At 40.9% G+C, this 26,954-nt stretch overlaps 1 protein-coding gene across 1 annotated transcript; it reads right to left on the bottom strand.

The window, feature by feature from the left end:
* Window positions 1-7,994: 7,994 nt before the first annotated feature.
* On the bottom strand, window positions 7,995-24,770 carry LOC139541966 (leucine-rich repeat-containing protein 4B-like). Its single transcript, XM_071346905.1, has 3 exons — window positions 24,353-24,770; window positions 13,699-14,296; window positions 7,995-13,568 (listed from the first exon to the last, which is right to left on the bottom strand). Exons 2-3 carry the CDS (start codon window positions 13,939-13,941, stop codon window positions 11,556-11,558), a joined length of 2,256 nt encoding a protein of 751 aa, XP_071203006.1. The 5' UTR covers window positions 13,942-14,296; window positions 24,353-24,770; the 3' UTR covers window positions 7,995-11,555.
* Window positions 24,771-26,954: the final 2,184 nt, after the last annotated feature.

The raw sequence follows: 26,954 nt of genomic DNA on the forward strand, positions 1-26,954 counted from the left end.
CAATTTGTAAGTCGCTCTGGATAAGAGCGTCTGCTAAATGACTTAAATGTAAATGTAAATGTAAATGTAGGCTAGGCTACACTGGCTAGGCTACTCACCGTTAGCTAGCTAAAACTCACTAGCCAACTTGGCTAGCAAAAAATGGCCAAACAAAGCTCACTTTTTTTTAAATTCAAGAGACCATGTATAGAAGAGGATGTTGGAGAATTTACCAAGTTATTTTATATCAGTTATTTCACCATGAAGGGCCCCCCAGTCCCCCTTTATAGCAATCACGGATTGCATTGGTCTAATGGTGTGCCTTAAATATAGTTTCAGCACGTTCAGAGACAATGATCAGCACTACAACACTGTTGTTATTCAACACTTTCAGAAATCATGAAACACGCTTCTCCACTTTAACTCGCATTCTCTCCCATCGTCCCCTGATACATCATCAGTCCAGTGAAAAAATAAATCATGTTATTTCAATTTGTTACGATGTGCCTCGCTAATAATAGACTGCAACAACTGACCTATTGCCAGTGTTATCATGTAGCCTAGCTTGAGACTCAAGCTTTTAAATATAAGGGACTCTACGTTATTTATAAGGGGTAGGCCTACATGGACAAAATCTGAAAAAATATTTTTTTATTAGGCAAATGCATGATACAATATTTATTTCCATTCAATATTTATATGCTATAATTTTGGGATCTACATTTATTTGGAAATAGAACTTTGCCCTGTGCTTCTCAATTTAATTGATATCACACAAAACATTGTAGGTGCACTTGATCTACCGCGTCCTGCGAGAGAATTTCACTTGGCTTGCATTTTGACTAAGACAAGGTAGGTGATCACTGTTCTAGTCTATATAGGCTATGGCTGCCTATTGTGATTATTTGTCATGCAAACTCCCGTTCCCTCTCTCCGGCACTCGACGTTGCCGGTCTACTAACCACCGGTCCTGGCAACCCACATTAGGCACACCTTCCCCTTTATTTAGCCCTCAGTAGCTTCAGTCTTCAGGCAGTATTGGTTTTGTTCACATTTAGTACGCTTCTCCTGTTTTGTTTATCTGCTTATTCTCATTATTAAACTCACCTTCTGCACCTGTTTCCTGACTCCTAGCGTATACGTTAAATTATTACTGTTATATCAGGGCATTATGTTGTAGTCTTAGTCTATTAATTATAGACCTATGGTTCATTATGTGTAGGTCTATGTGAGTCGTATGTTCAATGCAAGAGTCATGGATTTACATAAGACTACAAGACTATTTGGTCTGTAATGCAAAAGCACATGTTAAATGGTTTGTCGTGTGTGATTGATTACAGTAGGGTATAGGGTAGGCTATTATTGTATGATAAGGATTTGAGTGACCACATTTTGGTCCCACCTACATTTTTTCTGGCCCTACCATCAACGGATTTCTGCCTATGACACTGGTTCGCACAAACTTGTCACTTTGGCCTACTTCTACATTACCGAGATTGTGAAACTGATGTTTACTTGCGAAAGCATTCAAAGGAAATATAGCTCACGTTACCAGGTTCTAAAGTGAACACTGCACTCAATAAGTTTGCTCCAAACATGGACCTTTTAACCACTTTTCATTTTACAATCATTCACCATTTCCCCTTAATCCTCACCCACTTTCTTGCTATCATCCTACGGTGGCCCTTAGTAGCGTCACTGTATCATCCAGCAACCAGAGGTCCTACTGTAATGTACCATATGCAGTAGTGGTGCATTCTGTAGTCTATTCCAAGATGTATCCAACCACACATATCAACATTGTGCATTAACTTACCTTAGCATACCAACATACATTACCTACTACTTAAGCCATGTCCATCTGCTAGACTAGGATATTGGAGACGATGGAGAAATCGCTAAAGGGCAAGGGATCCCTTTTTAACCTCAAAAATCTTTTAACAGGAGCTGGTGCGGTATTTATGGAGGCCCTGTGCTTGTTAGAGGTTCTGTATTGGTAACATCTTACACGGTCAGAGTGCATTATGAATGAGACCCTAACGCACTGATGCGTTCTGAATGTGTAAGCTATTTTAGTGTGTTCATGATGCATCGCAAGGAAAATATATTTTGGTCATTGACCCATTGCTTGATTGCTGGAAAGACAATCATCAGAGTTAAACAAAAAAGCAATCTTTTAAAAATACTTTTTTTTACATTTTCTGTTACGGTAAGATGAGAGTAAAATAACATTAGAAATGGAGAGACTGGAGACATAAACATTTGTTTTACAGCTTTATAATGTAACGGTTATGGCCTTGTGTATGTCCTCAAAGAATAGAGGAATAGAGATCACATTTTTCAAATCATGTATGCATGGCATATACACTGATGGTACATACACTTTTTCCCTCAAGGTGTCGAAAGTGTTCACAGGGATGCTGGCCCATGTTGACTCCAATTCTTCCCACAGTTCTGTCAAGTTGGTTAGATGTCCTTTGGGTGGTGGACCATTCTTGATACACATGGGAAACTGTTGAGCGTGGAAAACCCAGCAGTGTTGCAGTTATTGACACACTCAAACCGGTGCGCCTGGCACCTACTGCCATACCCCGTTCAAAGGCACTTAATTAAATCTTTTGTCTTGCCCATTCAGCCTCTGAAAGGAACACATACACAATCCATGTCTCAATTGTCTCAAGGCTTAAAAATCCTTATTTAACCTGTCTCCTCCCCTTCATCTACACTGTTTGAAGTGGATTTAACAAATGACATCAGTATACGATCATAGTCGTATACTGTGATCGTATACTGGTTTCAACTGGTCAGTCGGTCATGAAAAGAGCAGGTGTTCTTAATGTTAATGTTTTGTACACCCAATGTGCAGTTGAAGTCGGAAGTTCACATACACCTTAGCCAAATACATTTAAACTCAGTTTTTCACAATTCCTGACATTTAATCCTAGTAAAGATTCCCTGTCTTAGGTCAGTTAGGATCACCACTTTATTTTAAGAATGTTAAATGTCAGAATAATAGCAGAGAGAATGATTTATTTAAGATTCTATTTCTTTCATCACATTCCCAGTGAGTCAGAAGTTTACATACACTCAATTAGTATTTGGTAGCATTGCCTTTAAATTGTTTAACTTGGGTCAAACGTTTCCGGTAGCCTTCCACAAGCTTCCCACAATAAGTTGGGTGAATTTTGGCCCATTCCTCCTGACAGAGCTGGTGTAACTGAGTCAGGTTTGTAGGCCTCCTTGTAGGCCTCCTTGCTCGCACATGCTTTTTCAGTTCTGCCCACAAATTCTCTATAGGATTAAGGTCAGGGCTTTGTGATGGCCACTCCAATACCTTGGCTTTAAGGACAACAAAGTAATTTTGCCACAACTTCGGAAGTATGCTTGGGGTCCATTTGTCCATTTGGAAGACCCATTTGCGACCAAGCTTTAACTTGAGATGTTGCTTCAATATATCCACATAATTTTCTTGCATCATGATGACATCTATTTTGTGAAGTGCACCAGTCCCTCCTGCAGCAAAGCACGCCCACAACATGCTTCACGGTTGGGATGGTGTTCTACAGCTTGCAAGCCTCCCCCTTTTTCCTCCAAACATAACGATGGTCATTATGGCCAAACTGTTCTATTTTTGTTTCATCAGACCAGAGGACATTTCTCCAAAAAGTACGATCTTTGTCCCCATGTGCAGTTGCAAACCATTCTCCGGCTTTTTTATGGCGGTTTTGGAGCAGTGGCTTCTTCCTTGCTGAGCGGCCTTTCAGGTTATGTCGATATAAGACTCATTTTACTGTGGATGTAGACACTTTTGTACCTGTTTCCTCCAGCATCTTCACAAGGTCCTTTGCTGTTGTTCTAAGATTGATTTGAACTTTTCGCACCAAAGTATGTTCATCTCTAGGATACAGAACACATCTCCTTCCTGAGCGGTATGACGGCTGCGTGGTGTTTATACTTGGGTACTATTGTTTGTACAGATGAACGTGGTACCTTCAGGCGTTTGGAAATTGCTCCCAAGGATGAACCAGCCTTGTGGAGGTCTACAATTATTTTTCTGAGGTCTTGGCTGATTTCTTTAGATTGTCCCATGATATCAAGCAAAGAGGCACTGAGTTTGAAGGTAGGCCTTGAAATACATCCACAGGTACACCTCCAATTGACTCAAATGATGTCAATTAGCTTCAATCAGAAGCTTCGAAAGCCATGACATAATTTTATGGAATTTTCCAAGCCTTTTAAAGGCACAGTCAACTTAGTGTATGTAAACTTCTGACCCACTGGAATTGTGATAGAGTGAATTATAAGTGAAATAATCTGTCTGTAAACAATTGTTGGAAAAATTACTTGTGTCATGCACAAAGTAGATGTCCTAACCGACTTGCCACAACTTTAGTTTGTTAACAAGAAATTGTCGGAGTGGTTGAAAAACGAGTTTTAATTACTCCGACCTAACTGTATGTAAACTTCGGACTTCAACTTATATCTCCTCCTAAATCTCAGTGTTATTGGAATATGCATACAATTCCCCCTGGTAACAAAACAGGCAAAGGTTTCCATTTGAATTCAAACACATGCATTTCTTAACAATAATTGTCCATATTTTATTCCACAAAATTTGTTTCAGGTTGGTACATGAACAGACTGAATCATCATAAAAAGAGTTGGCACAGGCTCCAGATAAATTGTATCAACCTACTCCCTCATCTCGAACCCACTACCCCATTTCTGCATTAAACGATATAAAACATCCATCAAAATGAAAACAATAGGCATTTTCCTCCTTTTTTTTACGAGTATAAAGCCAAATATGCAGTTATTCGAGGTGACATAGCTTGCTAGGTTGAGTGCTGTCTCCTGAGTGAGACATCAGATGAGGTGAGGAAACTGTCCTTAGGGAGGAGTGTTAGGGAAGTGGAAGTGAGGATATGGCTTAAGAGTTTGACTAAAAGAGAAGCAGGATAACAGCTTCCATAGCACCTTGAGCTAGAATACACTGAATACACTACAATATTTCTAGAGAATATTAATCGAGATCAAAATCGCATTTTGCTGTAAATTGATTATTTACATCTGTTAGATTATATAATGTATGTACATTTCCACATACCATTCATTGTGTTAGAGACAGAGACTGCATTCGGTCCTCATCTCAGAGTTGAATGTTTCTGGCACCTTGTAGAATGGTGCGAAGAAGAATTCAGGCTGTTCTGGAGGCGGTACTAGATGAGTGTACCTAGTAAACTGTCCGGTGAGTGTATAAAAATCACTATCTCAAAAGAATTGTATTTAATACAATATAACCCTAATACGCACACTAACTCTCACACACAGATCATGTCACTCAATTCCCTAACAGGCCACATAATTCACAGCCAGGATCTAGCCGTTGATGCTACATCCACACTTGAATATAGCTACCATAAACTGCTCTTGTATGCATGTACTGTAGGCATGTGCTACCTCCCTACAGCAAAAAAACAACATTTCCATGGTTCCCGAGCAGAGGCACTACTGTATCTGCTTACACACTGGGACACCTCGTCTCCATAGCACCATAGTAGAGTTAATCTAATGTCAGTCTCCCAACAGATGCTGCAGTATATGTACAGTCTTTTTGTGGGCCATGGTAGTGGGAAGGAAATCCCTTGAGAATCAGTGCTGTGAGGCTATTGAATTTGAAGGGAACAATAGCATGGAAGAAGAGAAAGAGGGCAAGAGAGCAGGCTCAGGAAGAGGATAGATCCATGTTTTGGGTCCAGATAAAGGGGACAGCGATGGGGATCGTTGCACCCATCCACAAAAACAATTTGTCCCCCTTTCATTTCAATTAGTCACGTCACAATTGGAAGATGAGAAAATTAGCCTCCGGTACATATGGTTGTGCCTTGCTGTGAGCGATGAGAACGGCGTTTTCTCAAGGCCACCTTGTGCTGCCACACATGTCTGTGTTAAGATCACACGTTCCTCTAATCACATTTGCATTCCAGCATTTCACTTTAACCTTTCAGTCGGGATGCTAGATGTGTTCTCCTCCGCCGCATACGGCACATTTCGCTGCTCTCTTCACGGCCTCTTAAGAATATTACGATTTGTGTCACTTAAAATCTGCCTGCTCTGTCGACTAAGAAGCAGATATACGGCATGAGAGATGTTATGTATGCGGTTTTTCTTTCACTAACTCACATTTCTTTCCTTTACGCTAAGAATTATAGATCATGCTGTGTGTTATGAATTACCCTACTTGAATTTTCACCTCAAGGTGTTTTGGGTGCAATTGCTTTCAAGACTCGTCTTAGCTCGAGGTTATCTGCCTCAACTTATTAATAAACACCATCCTTACTGGCAGCTCATCACTAACTACCAATCTATCTCTTCAGATCCCCTGTCTGTACTGCATTTTGATGCTTGTTCCAACAGGAATGTAAAGGAAGTCTCCAGGGACCAAGAGGGTTCTCCAGGGGATGCAGGATGACAACCACATACAAACATGCCCCAGAGAATCGAATAGTGTCCCAAATGGACAGTAGTCTTTGTTAAACATGGTGCATAAGCGTCACAAATCATCAAATGATCAAAATGTAAAATGGATCATCAATGTATTCATTATTTGGCTATCAACATTTCTTTATATTGGTTGGAATCAATTTGCAATAAACATTATGAAACTGGGACAAATAAGTGGAACATACCAGGATTACAGTACAGTAGGTTTATACCAGCGGTTATGGGAAGTTAGATTTAACTTTGTATGACGAACCAGATGCAGGTAACTGTTCTCAACCATGACTCTGTGGCCAATTGGGTGCAAAACACAGACAGTTACTCCATTCTGACCATACTGAGACCATACAATAACCATGTGCTGTGTTCTAAAGATTGCCGTTCCTATGTAAATATTATGAAGACAGTATGTCAGGCCACCTCAAGTATTATTACCGTGTTACTTACTGTACACGTCAACATGCTAGTAACATCACAAAAACAAAGAGTACTTACTCACAGTGGTGTAAGTAGTTTTATAACATCTGAACTAATCATGAGGGGCTGCAGTGGCACGCAGGTCCCCCCTGTTTTAATGTACGACTGCTGCAATTCTTCACATTTTGCCATAGGGCAGAGAGAAAATGTTGCAGTTTTAATGTACGTTTGCTACAAATCTACACATTTAGCCATGGGGCGGAGAGAAGATTTAGTAATTCTATAACACATTTCATGCAATTCTACACATTTTGTAATAGGGTGGAGGGAAATGTTAGCTTATCTTAATATGATATCTGATTGAGAGTGACTAACAAAATCAATGGGGTAAATCAACCATTATTACTACAAGCTGGCCGCTAGGCTAACTTACCAATACATCTTTTTTTTCTGACATGGCTAATTGAGTGACCATCAGTGACTGCACAACCAAATCGCGAAATTGCAAAATTATATTATACTATTCTAACTCTCAACAGTAAATGGAGACACAGACTAACATATATTTTTTAATTGATCCGTGGGCCTACATAAGGGTGACCACCAGTTGCCCATCTGTGCATTAGGCCGCACACTAATAGTCCAAATGGTATAAAGCAGGGATCATTCAGCCATGGGGCGATTTTTTTCTTGAGCGGATGGTCAGGGGGCCGGAATATAATTATAAATAATTGGTCAACTGCAAATTGACCGCAAGAAGCCCAAACAGATATAACATTTGACTAAAACATACTCATTTCAAACCTTGCTTACATTTGTATATGATCACATATTTCTCTATATTATGTGTGGAAATACTTTGAAACAGATTTCCTAAATTAAAATCACTTGGAGCTGATTTGCTGGTGTTTTTACAGTCATGTCCAACAAATGTTTTTAAATTAATTGACTCTGACACAACACAACTCTGCTGACTCTGACAACTTACATGGATGTGACTCTGGCCCAACATGGACACTGTGCTAGTGGTCAAAGAAGTACTAACTCCCTTCTCTTCATAAGAGGTAGAAAAACAAAAAATGACAAAACACACGGAATAAGTGATATTGTTCAGAATTCATTTCATTTTTGTGTTATAAAATCCACGCCGTAACTTAATGTATTATCATGTCATCAGAATTTTACCCAGCTTAACTGTTAAAGTATTTTGTAGTATGTGGTGCTCGAGATTGCAAAACAACAAAACTAAATTGGAACTGTGTGTGTTGAACAGTTCTTAATGAGAAATAGTCTTTACAGCTGGCAGAAAGTTAAGCCAAATTGGCATAGACAGCAACGTATAGTACCTCTCAGTCATTGTAAGACAATCATAGAAGTGTAAATACCATATGTATTGATGTGGCCAAAGTTGAATAGAAAAGCAGTACAATGTTTCAAACCTCCTACTACACCATTTTGTATCCCTGGGTTTATGATTCATAAGTGACATCAGATGACAGTACATTGATAATGACCATATCGATAATATTACACTTTAGATACAACCAAAACTTGCGGAATTCTTTTAAACAAATGAACACAAAAATGATGCTTTTATTATTTTTGCATTTCAAGAAATCTATATGTTTGCTATAGCTTAACTTCATGTCTTTCACTTCATTAAAAAGCTTTCCAAACAAAAACATAGTTCAGCTTCTCGTTCTGTTTAGCAAATGGAACCTCGTACCAAAAGGTCAGTTTGTGGTTTACAACACCAGTATTCCATTACTGTGGAGGGGGGAGGGTTGACAAATGACACACTCAGTATTCCATCTGTTGCAAGAGGCCATCATCATCTTCTTTTGTAAAGTAGAGTAAAGATGACATAGTTGTCAAAAGTTCATGTGTTCTTTACTGGTGTTGTTACTCGGGCATGGTTTAGTAGTGACTGTTGTACATTTCTTCCATCATATTCCAGCTGGGTAGACATTTACTACACCATTCATTTCAGGGTGTAACAGGGTCCTTAAAATAATAATGATCATAATGATAATAATAACAACAATAATACAACATGTATAAATAATAATACAGCTTAACAATAGACATAGTTTCTCCAATGGTATGAAAGTAACATGTCTACAATAGCAATGTTGATCATCAAACATTGCGCCAAATATTATAATTCAAGGATCTTGTTCTGTGGTTTACTCTGAGGTATTTAATATGCTCTTTGAAATCTGACAGTAGAGTTACCAAATGTAGCACATCAACAGTGCAGCCATATGTTGGAGTTTTTAGTCTTCATTTATATTCTGGTAGCGTCTCAGTAGGGAAACAGTTGAACCCTGCTCACAAAAACTGTCTGCCGGACCACATTAGTAAAATACTATATCATTATTCGACTTCACTCTTTTTCAGGAGAAGTACCATAATTACGGAAACTGGGTGTCAAACGTAAAGGAAAAACTCCCTCATAGTTCCTTGGTTGGGCAACCTATAAACGGACCTGTTGTTGACTATAGTTTTGCATGTTGTTTTTCATATATTAATCCTGATCAAACTAACTGAAAGCCCTGTGTACATGTCTAACACAACAGATATAATCATATATTCTATCAGAATTGATCATATTATTATTAATGTTATCATTATTTCCCCAAAACATGTACCTTTGTTTCTAATGTTACACTCATTACGGGAGTAACCAGAAGATCAGAAGAACCAACCATTCCCACTCACTCAAGGCAACGGCTCTGAAAATGTATGCAGCACTGCGAGGAGAGAGGGGTGCAGCGAAAGCAAATGTTGAGTGGTTAACAAATTACACAGAGCAGCATGTTGGTGCAAGATCACCTCCATATACACAAATACTACTTACTGTGTGTAGTATTACAGTTACACATACATCTAATCTCAGCTGCAACAATCGGTCTTTCACTTGAATATGGTCGGCGTGTTCAGTTTGCTCTCAATTGCAACAACCATTTTCCCATTTTTTTCTTGGGGTTAGGGAGTGAAGCGGAAGCTTTTTTCAGGAGACAAACTGGATTCTGTGTCACTTTAAGCGTCCTTTTCATGCCAATGTAACTCTCTCATTAGAATGACTAAAAGCCTGTCATGAGATATTTAAGAACAGACATCATACTATGATTACCAAGATGACTAATGGGTGAATCGTATGCCATATAGGTTCAACCTATATTTAAAAATGTAGCCTACTGTATCACTCTTCATAACTATTGTTTATTTTCAATTGGTTTCCATTGACCTCCATGACCTCGATATATGATTTATTTATTTATGTGAATGATACATGGCTAGACAATTTGTACACATTATATCAAACTAAGCAAAAATAATTGAAGACAGTTTAAATGCGCAAAGCTTTAAATGGTATTAACACATGAAAGGTACACTGTAAAACAGGTGGCTTGTACAACTGTCACACAAACAAATACGATTATCATACATTTCTGTTACACTAAACCAAATATGGTGGTTGAACCCACCGACTGAATGCCATGGCAAAGACAGGCATTTAATCACCCTTTTGACGGCATTACGTGGCATCAAAATGGTCACCATGAGAAAGGAGTTCATATCAAATTCCCCACTTATAGCAAATATCTTGCCACTGATCTGTTGTTGTACACTTTGTCAACATTTCCATTGCCCATACAATTCTTTGCAAGATATTAGCTCACTGTTTAGTTATTTCACCTGCATTTGCTGATGGCACATGCTGGCACCACCTGAAGCTCTCATTTGAATAACCAAGTAGCCTGCTGGAATATATGGAATATACTCTCAAAACAAACAAGAACAGAATTGTCCAGTTATCACAGACAAAAGCTTGTCAAACAGAACACTGGGGGACCTCTCCTACGATTTTCCAATGTTCATGGAAGCCAAATTCATAGAATCACAATGAGTGTTGCAATTGAGCCCTTATGTTTTGGATGAGAAGCCAAACTCAAAACATATGTATTGTATCAACCTTCACAATCACCACCCCTGATCATTCACAAAACAAACTATTACAGCTCAAACATCCTCCAAAATATCTCTGCATTGGAATCTGCAATGTTACATATTCAAATGAAAATATACTGATAGAATTTGTGACTTTTCACAGTAATTTGTACTGTACTGTACCATTTGTCCTTCCATTTATGCCTACCTACGGCCTCAAGGGAGACTAGTGAGTTTATACCAGAGTGTCTTTCACAAGTGTTTTCTGTAAAAGAGAAATGTCTAGTATTTGTTCCTGTTATGTCTCATAACGCAAACTTCAATGTGGTAAGTGCTGTGCATGTCTTGACTGATTGGCCAACAAAGACTTAGGGAATTGAGCCACAGTACTTTCTTCTATGTGAATACAACTCATAGAAACGGCAAGAAACATTTGCTTTGGCACAGATTTACATTGTAGCGATGTTCGATATTTAACTCCATTGCCGTGACCGTTACTACAAACACAAGTGGCCCATTGTGGTAATCCTTGGCTCAGTACACTTTAGCTGACCAGCCTATGCGATTGTGTATTGCGGTGTCAGCCTATCATCTCTCTTGGTGTAATGTCAACGCACTGTAGTGTCTAATCATTCAGTGCGTAAACCAGCCATCAATCCCCTCTCTGTCGTTCCCTTGCACTCTCTCTCTCTCCTCACTCGTTCTCAAATTTGAGTCTCTTGAACGTTTTCCTTTGAGTTTCCCTTGAAGAGAAGAGGTTCCATTTGTGGGTTCTGGTTCTGGCCCATGAAACCCTTGATCGATCCATGTAATCCCATGGGGGGCATGGGGAGGGACATTGGCAGAGGTGGGGAAACAGAAAGAGGGTTGGTGTTGGTGCCATTTCCAGACATGGTCTGGAAAGTGGCGGAGGAGATTGGAACCTGTGTACAGGAGATTGGGATATCCTGGCCTTGCTGGTTAAGTGTAGACAGATTGTTCTTGTTGCTTAGAGTACCGACTCCTGCCCCTGTCCCAATGCTCAGACCCATCACATTGTTGTTGAAATGATTGGCCTTGTAGTAATGGTTAAGATGCTCTGATCGCCCAATGTTGGGAAGGTTGACTATTTCCGGGTGATGCATCCTCAATGTTCCGTCTCCTCCGCACACAGATTGCATGGTCGATCCCCCTGAGATGCCGCTCCCGGCCCCGGCACCAATCTCATCTTCCACGTTGATGATCTCAATGGCGCGGGTGGGGCCATGGTGCTTATGCAGCTGGTGCTGCTTCCTCAGCTTGTAGAAGACCACAAGCATCACAGCTGCCATGAAGGTGATGGCCACAAAGCAGCCAATGATGATCTTGGTGGTCTTCATCACGTCGTCCAGGCCAGTAATGTTTGTGACATCCATTATCGACACTGTGACTGTATTTTCAGTGTTTCTGGTGGCACGCGGGGAGAAAGAGTTGAGAGAAGAGCGAGATGGAGATATGGTGAATCCAGCCCTGCCTTTACCCAGTACCCCTCCTGAAAAAGTGGGACCCAGGTAATCTGGTGGTACATAGGTTTCGTTTATGTACTGCCTCCCAGCATCCTCACCATTGTTTGTTTCCACGGTTTCAACAGTGACGGTGGTGAAGAAGCTGTAGGGGTTGCTGGAGTCGGAGGAGGACACGTTGAGCACTGCAGTCGCCGTGGTGTTGCCGGCGGAGTTGGTCACCATGCAGGTGTATTGGCCCGTGTCCTGCACAGTAACGTTGGTGAAATTCAGGGTTCCGTCATGAAGGACTGAGATCCTGACACGGTACGATCCATGGGTCATGAGGGTGCCATTTGGGGTGAGCCAGTTGACAGACGTCATGGAGGTGCCAGTGCGACACTTCAGCTCCGCGGCCATACCCTCTGTGACATTGAGGTCGGTGGGTGGTTCTACGATGACGGGAGCGTAGCATGTGAAGTGGCTCTGGTCCAGCTCACCGATGTAGCGGCCCTTCAGGACTGGGGGCGCATGGCAACGGGCACAGCATGTGGTGTTACTGGGCACTGTCTCCTTGAGCCACCAACTGAGCCACAGGACATCGCAGTTGCACACCCAGGGGTTGTGGTTGAGGTGCACCCGCTCCAACTGGTGCAGCGGGGTGAAGAGGTCGTGGGGCAGTGAATGCAGGGAGTTGTGGGACAGGTTGAGCTCCTCCAGGTTCTTCAGGTCGTCGAAGGCATTGCGCTCAATGACCGTCACCTTGGAGTGCATGAGCCACAGCTTGCGCAGTGACACCAGGCCCTGGAAGGAGCCCGGCCTGACGATCCCCAGCTGGTTTCCTGACAGCTCCAGCTCCTCCAGTCTGACCAAGGGCGTGAGGTTGGGGATGTCCTTCAGGCCGCACATGCCCAGGTTCAGGAAGCGCAAGTTGACCAGGCCCTCAAAGGCGGCCTCGGAGATGTAGTCCAGCTTTCTGAGTTCGCCCAGGTCGAGCCGGCGCAGGGAGGGAACGCGGTGAAAGGCGTACGCTGGCAGTGTCTCGATGGGGTTGTTCCGTAGCCAGAGCTCCCGCAGCTTGCTGAGGTACTCAAAGGCCTGCGATGGTACCAGTGTGAGGCGATTGTCAAAGAGCTCAAGGGTGTTGAGGTTTGGCAGGCCATTGAACGCTCCCACCTCAATCTGTCGGATGTGATTCTTGGAGAGCTGTAGTATTTCCAAATGCCGCAGGTGCTTGAATGTGTCTGACTTTATCACCTGTTGAGAGATATAAAAACATGCTGGTACATTGTAGCCATATGAAACCTCTCTGCCGTAAAGCATACTCTGTTCATATGAGTACATGTATGAATTGTGGGTAAATGTAATGAGAGAAAGGCATATTTACCTGAATCGTGTTCTCTTGTAAGTTGAGGTATCTTGTGTTCACAGATATACTGTCCGGTACGTCCTCTAAACTCTTCCTTGTACAGATGACGCGGCTTGCCTGATTGGAGCAGCTACAAGGGTTGGGACATGGGGGCACGGCCTCTGTCAGCTGAGGTCCATGGTGGTGAAGCCACAGCAAAAGCTGGACCAACCAGAGGAGGGGGGAGGGGGTGGAGGGGCTGGTCACCATGACAACATGCATGGCAAATTGGTCATGACCCACCTTTAGTTCTAATATGTTGATAAATCACCTCCGATACAAGACAATTAAGTGGTTCTCTTGATGTTCATTTCACCAATACATTCTATTCTTCTCTTTCAAGTCGTTTTAAAAATCATGAAGAACTGTTAGATATTAAATGGTCTCTTGATTTATCATTTATATTTCCTCACTTGACTTTGTTCATGTCAGTTTAAATATAGAATGCCGTCTATTTTTCAGCATATTTTTTTTGAGAATTAATAATTGTCCCATGACAATTATTACAATAAAAAAGGAGATGTTTGGTGAATAGTCTCTTGAAAGGGGTGTCTCTATGGAGGGTAGATGCTCCTCACTGTAGGAGGGAGAGAGAGAGAGAAAGAAGAAAGAAAGAAAGAAAGGGGGATCAGACAACTGAACAAGACATGAGTACTGACACATTAGCTCTGTAACTGTAGAAGCACTGTGAAATATTTAATCATGTGGAATGCAATTGCAAGATTGATGGTCAATAGATGAAATGCATGGAAAGCATGTTAAACTTTCAGGTTTACACTAGAGCATTGGTTCTCACAAATTAGGCTCTAGAGCCTACTAGTGAGTCACCTACTATTTCATTCATAGGTCGAGGTAAAAATGTTGTTCAAGGCTTGATACTTGTTCAAAAGGTGGATCACAAAATTCTAAAAAGCTCACTTGAAAGCTAAGGTGTGTCACAACTCAAAGCACCACAGGCCTAGAGCAAAATAAATATTGGTCATGAAATAAATGTAGCGTATGATTCATTACTCAATGATGAGAGTAAAACAAACACCTTTGGTATTTATGAGCATGTATGTGGAGAAAAGGTATTTGCAGGGATAAATAGACGTGATCACATACCAACATCACTTTAAAAGACAATAACAAGCAAGTGCTGTACTGTCAGTTTGAAATGATATTTAATGAAGTATAACCCATTTTTAAAATCAATGTTACACAACTACTGCTACATGAGGGAAACAGCTAAAAGTTTCCCCACATCCAATGAATGGTGACCTAGCCCTATTGTTCTGAAAGACAGATATTCATTGAATCACAATCGGTTGTACTGATTACTAAGAACTGGGGAGTATGCTTTGTGATACTGAGGGGCAGGGGCGCAACTTTGGTTTTAGAAGTGGGGGGGACATAATATACTGTTCCTTCGGAAAGTTTTCAGACCCCTTGACTTATTCCACATTGTGTTACCTTACAGGCAAATTCTAAAATGGATTAAATGAAAACATTTCCTCAGCAATCTACACACACTACCCCATAATGAAAACAGGTTTTTAGACATTTTTGCAAATGTATTACGAATATAAAACTGTAATACCTTATTTAAATAAGTATTCAGAACCTTTGCTATGAGATAAATTCAACTGATTGGACATGATTTGCAAAAAAAAATCTGCACCTCTCTTGACTGGTCTGCATCTGCACCTCTCCTGATCCTCCAATAGGCCTATAGGGTTGGACTGGGGTGCAAGAACCTGAATTAAACTTGAGGGACCCCTAGTACTGCTTCTACACTCCCCTCATATGTATTTAGGAATTTTTTATTTTGCTCTATACTCCAGCATTTTTGGATTTGAGATCAAATGTTTAATATGATGAAACAGTAAGGAATGTCACCCTTTATTTGAGGGTATTTTCATGCATATTATCCGTTTTACCATTTAGAAAGGAAAGCACTTCATGTAACTAGTCTAGTATTTGGTCCCATATTCCTTGCACACAATGTAACTACATCAAGCTTGTGACTCTTAAAAACTGGTCGGGAAGCATTTGAAATTTGATTTGGTTGCGTTTGGCCCGATAGTAACTGAACGGTGAATGATGACTGGAGTCATGTTATTTTGTAAGTGAGTAGATGAGATGTTTCTGAACACTTCTAGATTGATCCTGATAATGCCACGATTAAGAAAAATCATGAATGAATCATGAATAATGATGAGTGAGATGCTGTTCAGAGGCTACAACATAATATGCTTATCTCTCAGCATTACCAATAACAGGGAGGTTAACCTTTTTGGGGGGGTATGATCCTTGTGCCTCCTTCATGATTATCCATAATAATAGCAGCATCCACATGAATGTGGAAGTGTTCAGAAACATCTTATTTTCTTACTTACAATAAAAGTGACTCCAAAATGGCACAATACATTATTTACCGTTCGGTTCCTATTAGGCAAAACATAATTCAAAACAGAGATAAACCGCAAATGCATCCAACAAGTTTGTAGAGTCACAAGCTTCATGTAGTCATTGCGTGCAAGGAATATGGGACCAAATACTAAACAGTCGACTACTTTAATACACTATAAGTGAACGTCCAAATACTTATAACTTCTTCAAATGGGGGGACTAGATACATAAATCGTTTTAATTTCGAAACAGCAAAACAGATATGTATGAAAATATAAAGGTGACATTCTGTACCGTCGGCTAATATGAAACATTCTATCTCAAATCTAAAATGCTGGAGTATAGAGCCAAATTAAACATTTACCCTCACTATACAAATACATATGGAGGGGAGTGTATATCATTTCAATAGCCCATTACACAGTGAACAGGCTATTCTGTTAAGCAACTCAGCCCTGCACCTCTAGTGTGATACCATCAGGCTACTCAGGATGTACACACACTGCATTTGTCTTATGTAGACACAAACAAGTAATTTATAGGTTATTGATGTGTACCATTTAACTATATGATTTCTACCTGGTCATTTCTGCCACGTAGAATACAGTGCTTCCACAATTTGTATTTAACCTTTATTTTTTAACGTAGGAAAGTCAGTTAAGAACAAATTCTTATTTATAATGACGGCCTTCCCTGGCCAAAACCTAACCCGGACGACGCTGGGCCAATTGTGCGCCGGAATTTGGATAGTAAAATTGCTAACATGGTCATTTTAGCATGTATACAAACATGGGAACCCCCTTCCATCCTCCTCCACACAAACTACCCTGTACTGTCCCTTTAAGACCGACAAAGATGGAGACCTTCAATAAAATACTGTATGTAGGTCAAAGCCCTGCTGTTCAAACAAAAGCTACCTTAGCTCAACTTATTGATATATCCATTCATATCATACTTCTCTGGTGAATAGTCAGATTTTAACCCAGGTTTATAGTTAACCCAAAACATCATCTCTCCTATGCAGTGCCATGAGTGCATGTGGTCCGAGAAACATGGTTGCTACGGCAACCGGCTCACACACCATCTTGTGTTTTACTGCCCCGTGCACTATCCTATTCCACTCTAGCACTGTGTGCAGTTAGCAGTTTGCTAGCAGATGTACTTCAGTCGTTTTCAACCAATCAGTGTCTCGCTTTTTGCTCAATTAACACCTAAGGCACAAGCTTTTAGGGTTCCGTAGGCTATTACATGGTCGAGTGACTGCATGTCAACAGCCAACACACTTGCTCAGTAGTCATAGTATGTTTCATTCTCTGACAAAGGGGTCATTAAGAAAGTGCTATACAAGTGTTCAAAGAATTCACCCAAACCAATCTGAAATACTGGGCTGGTGGATTACAGCTCAGTAATAGTAATAATTATTGAGTAACCTCAGTGAGTCCAATATATCTTTAGACCAAACGTAACATATATACAGAGAAAGAAAGAAACCATCAATTGCACATACACCAACATGTCACAGTATCTGGTTCAGTGATGATCCCTCAAAACGTATACATTGCACACGAAGGCCGACCCTTGCCTTTCACAATAACAGTGTAGGGAAACAAACTCTTCATGAATCCTAATCTGCATACAGTATAGGCAGCAGATTAGGTGAACATCAATCGCTTTTTCAAATATTTATTGTCTTAAAGCAGCCATTAAGAATATGCTAATTATAGGTCTACAGAAATGTTCTTTGCCCACCCTCACACCAGCCAGTGGCGATCTGTCATTCAGGGCAGGTGGGGCAGAGGCCCTACATTTTTGAGCCCTACATTTTTGAGCCCTACATTTTTAGAAACAAAAATATAAAACGTTTTGGGGGCTTGCCTGTTTTGCATGTTATTTTGGCATTAATACATGTCACATATCAGTTTGCAAACAAAGTGGCCACCCTTTGCCTTGATGACAGCTTTGCAACTCTTGGCATGCGCTCAACCAGGTTCATGAGGTAGTCACTGGGAATGCATTTCAATTAACAGGTGTGCCTTGTTAAAAGTTAATATGTGGAATTTCTTTCCTTCTTAATGTGTATGAGCCAGGAAGGGGTGGTGAACAGAAGATAGCCCTATTTGGTAAAAGACCAAGTCGATATTATGGCAAGAACAGCTCAAATAAGCAAAGAGAAACAACTGTCCATAATTACTTTAAGACATGAAGGTCAGTCAATGCGGAAAATGTCAAGAACTTTGAAAGTTTCTTCAAGTGCAGTCACAAAAACCATCAAGCGCTATGATGAAACTGGCTCTCATGAGGATCGCCACAGGAAAGGAAGACCCAGAGTTACCTCTGCTGCAGACGATAAATTCATTAGAGTTACCAGCCTCAGAAATTGCAGGCCAAAAAATGCGTTACAGAGTTCAAGTAACAGACACATCTCAACATCAACTGTTCAGAGGAGACTGCATGAATCAGGCCTTCATGGTCGAATTGCTGCAAAGAAGCCACTTCTAAAGGACACCAATAATAAGAAGAGACTTGCTTGGGCCAAGAAACACGAGAAATGGACATTAGACTGGGGAAATCTGTCCTTTAGTCTGTTGAGTCCAAATGTGAGATTTTTTGTTCCAACTGCAGTGTCCTAGTGAGACGCAGAGTAGGTGAACGGATGATCTCCGCATGTGTGGTTCCCACCTTGAAGCATAGAGGAGGAGGTGTGATGATGTTGGGGGTGCTTTGCTGGTGAAACGGTCTGTGATTTCTTTACAATTCAAGGCACACAGCATTCTGCAGCGATACGCCATCCCATCTGGTTTGCACTTAGTTGGACTATCATTTGTTTTTCAACAATACAATGACCTACCACACCTCCAGGCTGTGTAAGGGCTATTTGACCAAGAAGGAGAGTTATGGAATGATGCATCAGATGACCTGGCCTCCATAATCACTCAACCTCAACCCAATTGAGATGGTTTGGATGATTTGGACTGCAGAGTGAAGGAAAAGCAGCCAACAAGTGCTCAGCATATGATGGAATTCCTTCAAGACTGTTGGAAAAGCATTCCAGGTGAAGCTGGTTGAGAGAATGCCAAGAGTGTGCAAAGCTGTCATCAAGGCAAAGGGTGGCTGCAAAGGGTGGCTGCTATGAAGAATCTAAAATCTAAAATCTATTTTGATTTGTATAACACTTTTTTGGTTACTACATAATTCCATTTGTGTTATTTCATAGTTATGACGTCTTCACTATTATACTACAATGTAGAAAATAGTAAAAATAAAGAAAAACTCTTGAATGAGTAGGTGTGTCCAAACGTCTGACTGGTACTGTATATCAATGAGTTAATAAAGCTGCATACAAACATGGTCTCTTTTGTTGTTTTCTTGGTTAACGCAGCTCCGAAATACAGGTGTTTCAGCCTAGCTCAGTGCTTTCTATGGTGGTGGGGCAAGCCAGCAGAAAATACGGAGCGTTGCTTCGGGATTGGCTCAGTGTTCCGTCACTCATAGGGACAATACGTCACCGCCAAGTTTAAGGGTAGACCTTGAAAATTCTAGCCCCTTGAGTGCTGCCATAGAGTTACATTAGAATTGCCCATCCAAGAAGGCTCAAGGTCATTGGCCACAGATAAAATGACGTCAAATCACGTTATATCTACAGTAGCTTTGAACTGATCATGGCAACATTATACTTTCAAAATCTTAGCTAGCGGTCATCATCATGAATCAAGTAAACAATCTACTGGCAAATCCTTTTTAATCCTTGTCATATGAAGAGAAACAATGAAGAGAAATTATAGATACAACGTATCGGTGCTCATTGGCCATTGGACATAAACATTACTCAACAAGTTGGAAATCGCAAATTCAACAATGAGTGGTTTGGAAGGAATCAGTGGCTAACTGCAATCATTAGCCTGCTATTCAGTGGAGTGGCTGTGTGGTCCCAAGTCTAAGATTAAGGGTCTCTTTTCCTAGTTGAAAATAATAAACATTCAATATTGACCATGCTGTCAATGAAGCATGATTTGTGCTGCACTCAAAACAACTGTTAAGTCGGAAGTGCAAAATCTGACTTTAGTGAGTTCAAGACAATTGGGAAGTTGAGAAAAATGAGCTACGACTGGGAAAATACGTTTTGAACTTTCATCGAACTCAGAATTGTAAATCGGAAACTTGGGACTCTTTCTAGAGCTACGACCTGAAGAGCACTGACGTTATCATGATTCAACCTTTTTTTCCCAAGTTCCCAGTTGTCTTGAAAGCCCCATAAATCCAGAGAATGCCAGACTTTGATGACAAAGTTTTATGACAAAATTTACCCACGAAGGACCGCCACACATCCTTCCTGTTCAAGTGAGCACAGCACAACAAGGTGAGTCCAAAAATGTATTGTATGCTGCTTCATAAATGATGTAATATGCCAGGGAGATATGTATACTGTAGCTAAGAAAGTAATACTAAGTGTATGTTGTGTAGTAAGCTGTAAGTAGCCCATGTGCCTCACCCTAATAATTTGGTCTATTTTCAGCCTCTTAATTTCTTCTACTGTTCTGACTTGGTGGTGCACATGTAGCCCATAACCTGTTTTTGAGAAATGTAATCATCAAATATTGCAAGAGCTTTCATTGTCTGCTTATATACCTGCTTTATTTATCCTACAGTTCTGACTTGGTGTACAGGGAGAACACTGTAAGAACAGCCCATGTTCTGAATTCTTTCACCGTACATTTCAAAAGTTCTAATCAAATAGTTATATTGACTGTGTCCGTCTTAGCTCGCTCATGAATGTCTTAATTGAAATTCCGGATTGCCTCTTATCTGCTTGTTGTCCCCTTATGCCATAGTTTGTACATCTCAATTGTCAGTAGAAACCACATTTGTTTAAGAAAGTCAGCCATATCAGCTATGTTTTTTTAAAGGCAGTAAATGAGGCTGAATGAACTGTTTCGCTGCCAGACAAGGCTCCGCTGATAGCCAGGTGTAGCAGTGGTATAGTGTAATTCATGTATTGTTAATGTATTGTTTAGTGTTGTGTAGTGGCTTAGGTGGCATGCATCCCACATGTTTTTTCCCCCTACCAAGATTTACATGCGAAAATCGCCACTGGAACCAGCACACACACACACACACCAAAGTGCAGTTTCAATCCATGATCCTCCACTATAATTGCAACATTGAGACAAATTATTATTGTGTCAATGTGCATAACATAGCCTCCAGGTCTTTGCAACAGACAGTAGTATTGGTAAAGGGGAATATATTCAATGTGTGTGGTGTCCGTTCACGATCTATGTGGGGCCTACACTACAGGATGATGCCTCTGAGACAATGGGCTTGTCCATAATTGTGAAAATGTCCCATTTTATCGTGCCGATCTTGTTCAGGAAATTTCCATTTTCATTATATAAGAACTGTATGTTGGGCTTTACAAGACGACAGAGAGACACACCATTGTAAAACAAGTTAATTAGCCAGACCCATGGCTTGATAGGGAAAAAGATTGCTCTTCACTAAGGGCTCGATTCAATCCGTATTGCGGAAGAGCCATGGTATAGAGCGATTTAAATGTAAAGGTATTTTCCGATTGAGCCGATATATGCAGTGTTTACCGTGAATGCAGTCTCTGTGACAAAGGGGGAACACTGCCTTAAATGTTTACTGCACTATCTTCAGCGATATGGACTGAATCGAGCCCTAAGACTCATTCCAAGGCCATCAAAACATCTAACAGAACACACATTGTTGTCCATAGATGTATCCCTTTTTTTGAGGACACTTTCATACACTCTGTGCACTGTCGATGGTACAATGGTGCAATTCTATAGTGCATATTCTCTTATTAGGGTCAATTGGTTACATATCAGTGGAGGCTCCTCAGAGGAGGAAGGGGATGACCATCCTCCTCAGTGAATTTCATAAAAATACACATTTTAAGCATTTTAAAAGTTATCCTTTTTAGATAAAACTATACTAAATACAATCATGTCACCAAATAATTGATTAAAACACACGATTTTGCAAAGAAGGTCTACAGTAGCCTCAACAGCACTCTGTAGGGTAGCACCATGGTGTAGCCGGAAGACAGCTGGCTACACCTCTGGGTACATTGACTTCAATACACAAACTAGGAGGCTCATGGTTCTCAACCCCTTCCATAGACTTACACAGTAATTATGACAACTTCCGGAGGATGTCCTCCAACCTTTCAGAGCTCTTGCAGTATGAACGGACATGTTGTCCACCCAATCAAATGATAGCTAGCATTGCAGTGCATAACATGTGGTGAGTAGTTGACTCAAAGAGAGAGAAAGACAGTAGTTGAACAGTTTTTAACAAATTAATTTCTTCCAAAATTAAGGAGAAAGAGTGTCATTTCCACTTTCAGTTTCACTTACTTAGCTAGCAAATGCAGCTATCTAGTTTAGCCTACTGAAACAACCTACTCAAACAGAGGGATGGTATGTTAGCTAGCTAGCTATGACTTTCCAACACAACACATGGAACTCTTCCAAGTTAAGGTATACTTTTGGTATTACTAATTTATTGGGACCGGGGCCCGCCAGTGTAACTGCTTACTGACTGTACACTGTAACATTACTGCTTGATTGTAGCGGGTTTACTAATGCGTTAGTTCTATCTATGCTGACTATGACGTTACTTTAGTTAATATGGTGACAACGATGTAGGCTGTATGTAGCGGTTTGGCTTGGAAGGGTTTTTCACCGGGTCACATGCAGCTGATGTGTTGTGTATTGAACTCCACATGGGGGTGAGGAGGAGTTCGCATAGATGCGAGAAGGAATACAACGTGACTGCAATGAAAGTGAACTGTGTTTACGCGTGATCAGGGGTGTATTCATTCCGCTGATTCTGTTAAAAAACATTATCTACATGGTGGCACCCATGTACTACTACACACAATCAGTCGTGGGAGAAGAAAGCATTCAATCGTGAAGAAACAAATGATCTGCAACCTGCTGACCAAATGTTATACAAACACATGATTATTGTGTCATCACTGTATTCTACCAATGCTTTATTCTTTGGATCTGGTCACATGTTGAGGTGATTATTGTGGGGTGACACTTTACTTAAATAGCCTTTGGTTATAATTTACTTCAAAAGCCTGCAACTATTATGTGCATTATTATACAGTTATAATGCATTGTATAATGTAGACTATTATAATAGCCTTATATTAATCATGACTAAATAACAGCCATTTTGAGTCAGTTGAAATGTTGATACATAACAGAGAGATAGAGCTAATATAGCCTGTTATACAGCTTATTATTAGACATTATAAAGGTTAATAGCCTATATGCGTATACCAAGTTATAAAGCATTACACAAGCAGTCTTTAAGTGTTAGCATTTGTGGCTTTGAATATTCTTAAACTGAAGGCTACCTGAGCATTAAGAGAGATCCTGTATACCAGGCTCAATTAGGCCTAATATTTACAGCTGGTCTGAGATTAACACAAAGCCACACAGGTGCAGCAGGCTAACATCATCTACTGTAACTATGACAACACTAAATGGATTCGGAGTTGTTGAAGGTGGGAATCCGGTTAGGATGAGGCTATATAAACAATAGTTGAAATCAGTGTTTTATAGGGGAAATTATGTTAAGGTTAAAATGGTGGCTTATACTTCATTTGCAGGGGATTTTTAAAATCTTCATTTGGTCATTTTACAGCATAAAATGGAGAGTCTAAATCATTGGAATAAAAAGTCGAATTAGATCATTCCCATATCATTCAAATGAAAAATAGTTGTAATCTATCCTCAGTGTATGACCAAAGCACAATAAGCCCTTGTGACTATAAATTATCATATAATTCTAATAATGCAGCTGGCCTCGCGCTACGGCGCACCTATGGAACGCAATTGAAATTAGAATAGGCCTAATTCTGCATTACAAAATGGCTTGCATCGATTCTCTTTGACTAAACTAAACAAATGCAACAAAAAATAATGTTATTTAACATTAGGCAGGTATGTTACAAAATAAGCTGATGTATGATTCCAGCACCTTTTCGATTTGAAATGATCTTAAGAATGTCTTACAACACATTAGCTTTGATTTCCAACATTTTTAAATTGTAACCCAATGGTTTCCCCCCGATATTAATTTATACTAAGCAATTTGAGCAAATAAAACGGTAATGTCTCCACCTGATATACGCATAATCATACCAAAATAACAAATAGGTTGACTACGACGGCCATTTCACCTACGTCCAATAGACTCATACCTTTCTGTTTCAATTTCTGGGGTGTGAGGTCGACGTTCTCTCTCCTTTCGTTCCCTCTCTTCTCGTCAGTTCCCCAACCCCTTAACTATCCCTCTTTTTCTCTTCTCTAAATTGATTAGCTCTCTTCCACGGATGTTAGCTCGGCTCTCTTGTCTTCCGCAGCACCAACGCAACGAAGGGACTTCATACACCGGATAGCACGTTCAACATAAGCGGAACCCACAAACTACACGTACAGGGTGAAGAAACGTACACATTAACATAGTTAAATCGCTATTCAGTTCAAATAAGAACGAAATCCGTAATGGATGCATCCGAGCATCTTCTCATCCTTGGAGACGCGCGCAGGCAGCAAACGAGACGGCGCCCGTTTGGCATAGTATTTTCGCACTCCAGCATAAGCGACAGTTTACGCACATTCCGTAGGTCTGCAGCTGAATGCCACGAAGTCAGCGTAGACCTCAACATGGACCACAGAAGACCAACCAACCATTGATTAAGAAAGGGCCATGATCAAGAAACTCGTCATTGTAAATTACAATTTGTTCTTAACTGACTTGCTTAGTTAAATGAAGGTTAATATAAATATATATATATATATATATATTATATTTATATATATATATATTTGTTATGTATTCCCAGACAAATGGCGGTGATGCACTAATGTCATTATGGTCTGCAATCGTTGTGCGGCCCCTACTGTATGTTGCCGGGTGAGTGGGCTATACTCAGGTCCAGTGGATTTGAGGGAACCTAGATACATCTACGGCCAGAGTGTAAAGTGTTTGATGTGCACTCTATTCATCGAGTCATTCGGTACATTTCAGGAAAAGTTGCACCGGATTTCTCTGCAGTGTGGTGGTCTTCAGATCAGGATATCGCTGGTTCACAGTCGCATCTCACAGTTAGTGAGCATATTGCCACTGGGCCTTTAGGCATAGAATGCTATTTCACTACCCCCTGGACATTTTCAGTTGTACTATTGGTGCTGAAACCTTACATATCAGACCAATCAACATTGGTTTAATGCACTATGAACGTTTCCTAGACATACAAAACATTGTCTTTTCAACTAGGGTTTTAAAGTTTGGTACTTTATCTAAGGTTGTGGTATCATGGCATACGGCTTATTATGATAGAGGGGCAACGGACCAATAAAAAAACATGGACCATCTGAAAAGATATGACAGCCAATGGTTTTGTGGGGACATAGCAGCCTTGGACAGCAATTATGTGTATCGGGATGCCATGTGTGGCATGTGGTCCCATTAGTCTGTTTTTTGTCCTTTCTTTCTCATGCATTGGCTCCTAATCTAAAAGTAATGGAGTTTAGAATAAATAGTGACACTGCTCCACCTGGTGTATACTATGCTCCTTGACTGTTGTTATGGCCCTTCACATCACTCAACTTTAGCAACCTGTTGTACAATGCACTGGATCCTGTCACTGTTTCCACGCATACCATTAAGATGTGTGTTGAATTATAAAACACAAGACTATAGCTTTTCTCGGCAATAAACTGCATATGGAATTTGCTCTCAATCAACGTTCAAGCTGCACCCACATTAACCCATTTTAAGTTCAAAAGCCGTAGCTTATACAACCACACACGCACTTCTCCTCACCTCCATCCCCCATCTATCTCCACAGTACAGGCTGTGGAGGTGAGTATTCACCTGAAGAACCCCTCAGATATGTACCTCTCTCTCTCTCGTTCACCCTCATTCGTTCACCCTCTCCCTCATTCGTTCACCCTCTCCCTTATTCGGTAACCCTCTCCCTCATTCGTTCACCCCTCTCTCTCACTTTGACTCCTCCCCTTCCTCTCCCTGAATGCCGTAGTGAGCATAGTTCACAATTGATAGCTTTCGCTAAGAGCCGCACAGCAATGCGGTCTCTGTGCCTTTTGCCTCTCTCTTCCTCTCTCCCTCCCCCCCATCTCTCTCTCTCTCTCCCCCTCTACCTCTCTCTCTATTACATTTCCAGTCACACAGTGGTGCAGAGGATATTCCTCCTTTTCATTCTTTCTCCCTCTTCCCGTGCTCCCTTGCATTCCCCCAAGCTCCCTTGCATTCCCCCGTGCTTCTTTTGAAATCTTAGTCCTCTCCCTTCTCACTCTCCTCTTCCTCCGTACATCTTTATCCCCTTACAACCGTAGCGCCATTTAAAATGATTCCACACACACCACCAAAGCCCACCCCATCCCACTCCCTGCCTTCCCTCTTGCCCCCCTCTCGCTACACTCTATCCTCACTGTGTCATTGCATGTGTGGCAGTGTGTGTGTGTGTGTATGTGTGTTTGCGCATTTGCACGTGTGTGAGAGTGTGTGTGCGCGTCGAATGAACAAACACTCATCGCTGTATTGCTTGTGTCATCAGTACAGAGAGGCTCTCTGACAGAAATACAGTTGAGGAGACTAATCCTGCTATTGAGAGAGGGGTGTGTATGGGCGCCATCTCCAATACAGCCAAACACATGAACTCTTAATGGTGTGTTAGGATCCACATGGTAGAGAGAGAGAAAGATAGAGGGAGAGGGGGATGGAGATTTGGCAGTGACATGCCATTGCGAGACACATGTAGCATGCTGATAGCTCTG

This window comes from Salvelinus alpinus, chromosome 17, assembly GCF_045679555.1.
Source record: "Salvelinus alpinus chromosome 17, SLU_Salpinus.1, whole genome shotgun sequence".
Classification (NCBI taxonomy): domain Eukaryota; kingdom Metazoa; phylum Chordata; class Actinopteri; order Salmoniformes; family Salmonidae; genus Salvelinus; species Salvelinus alpinus.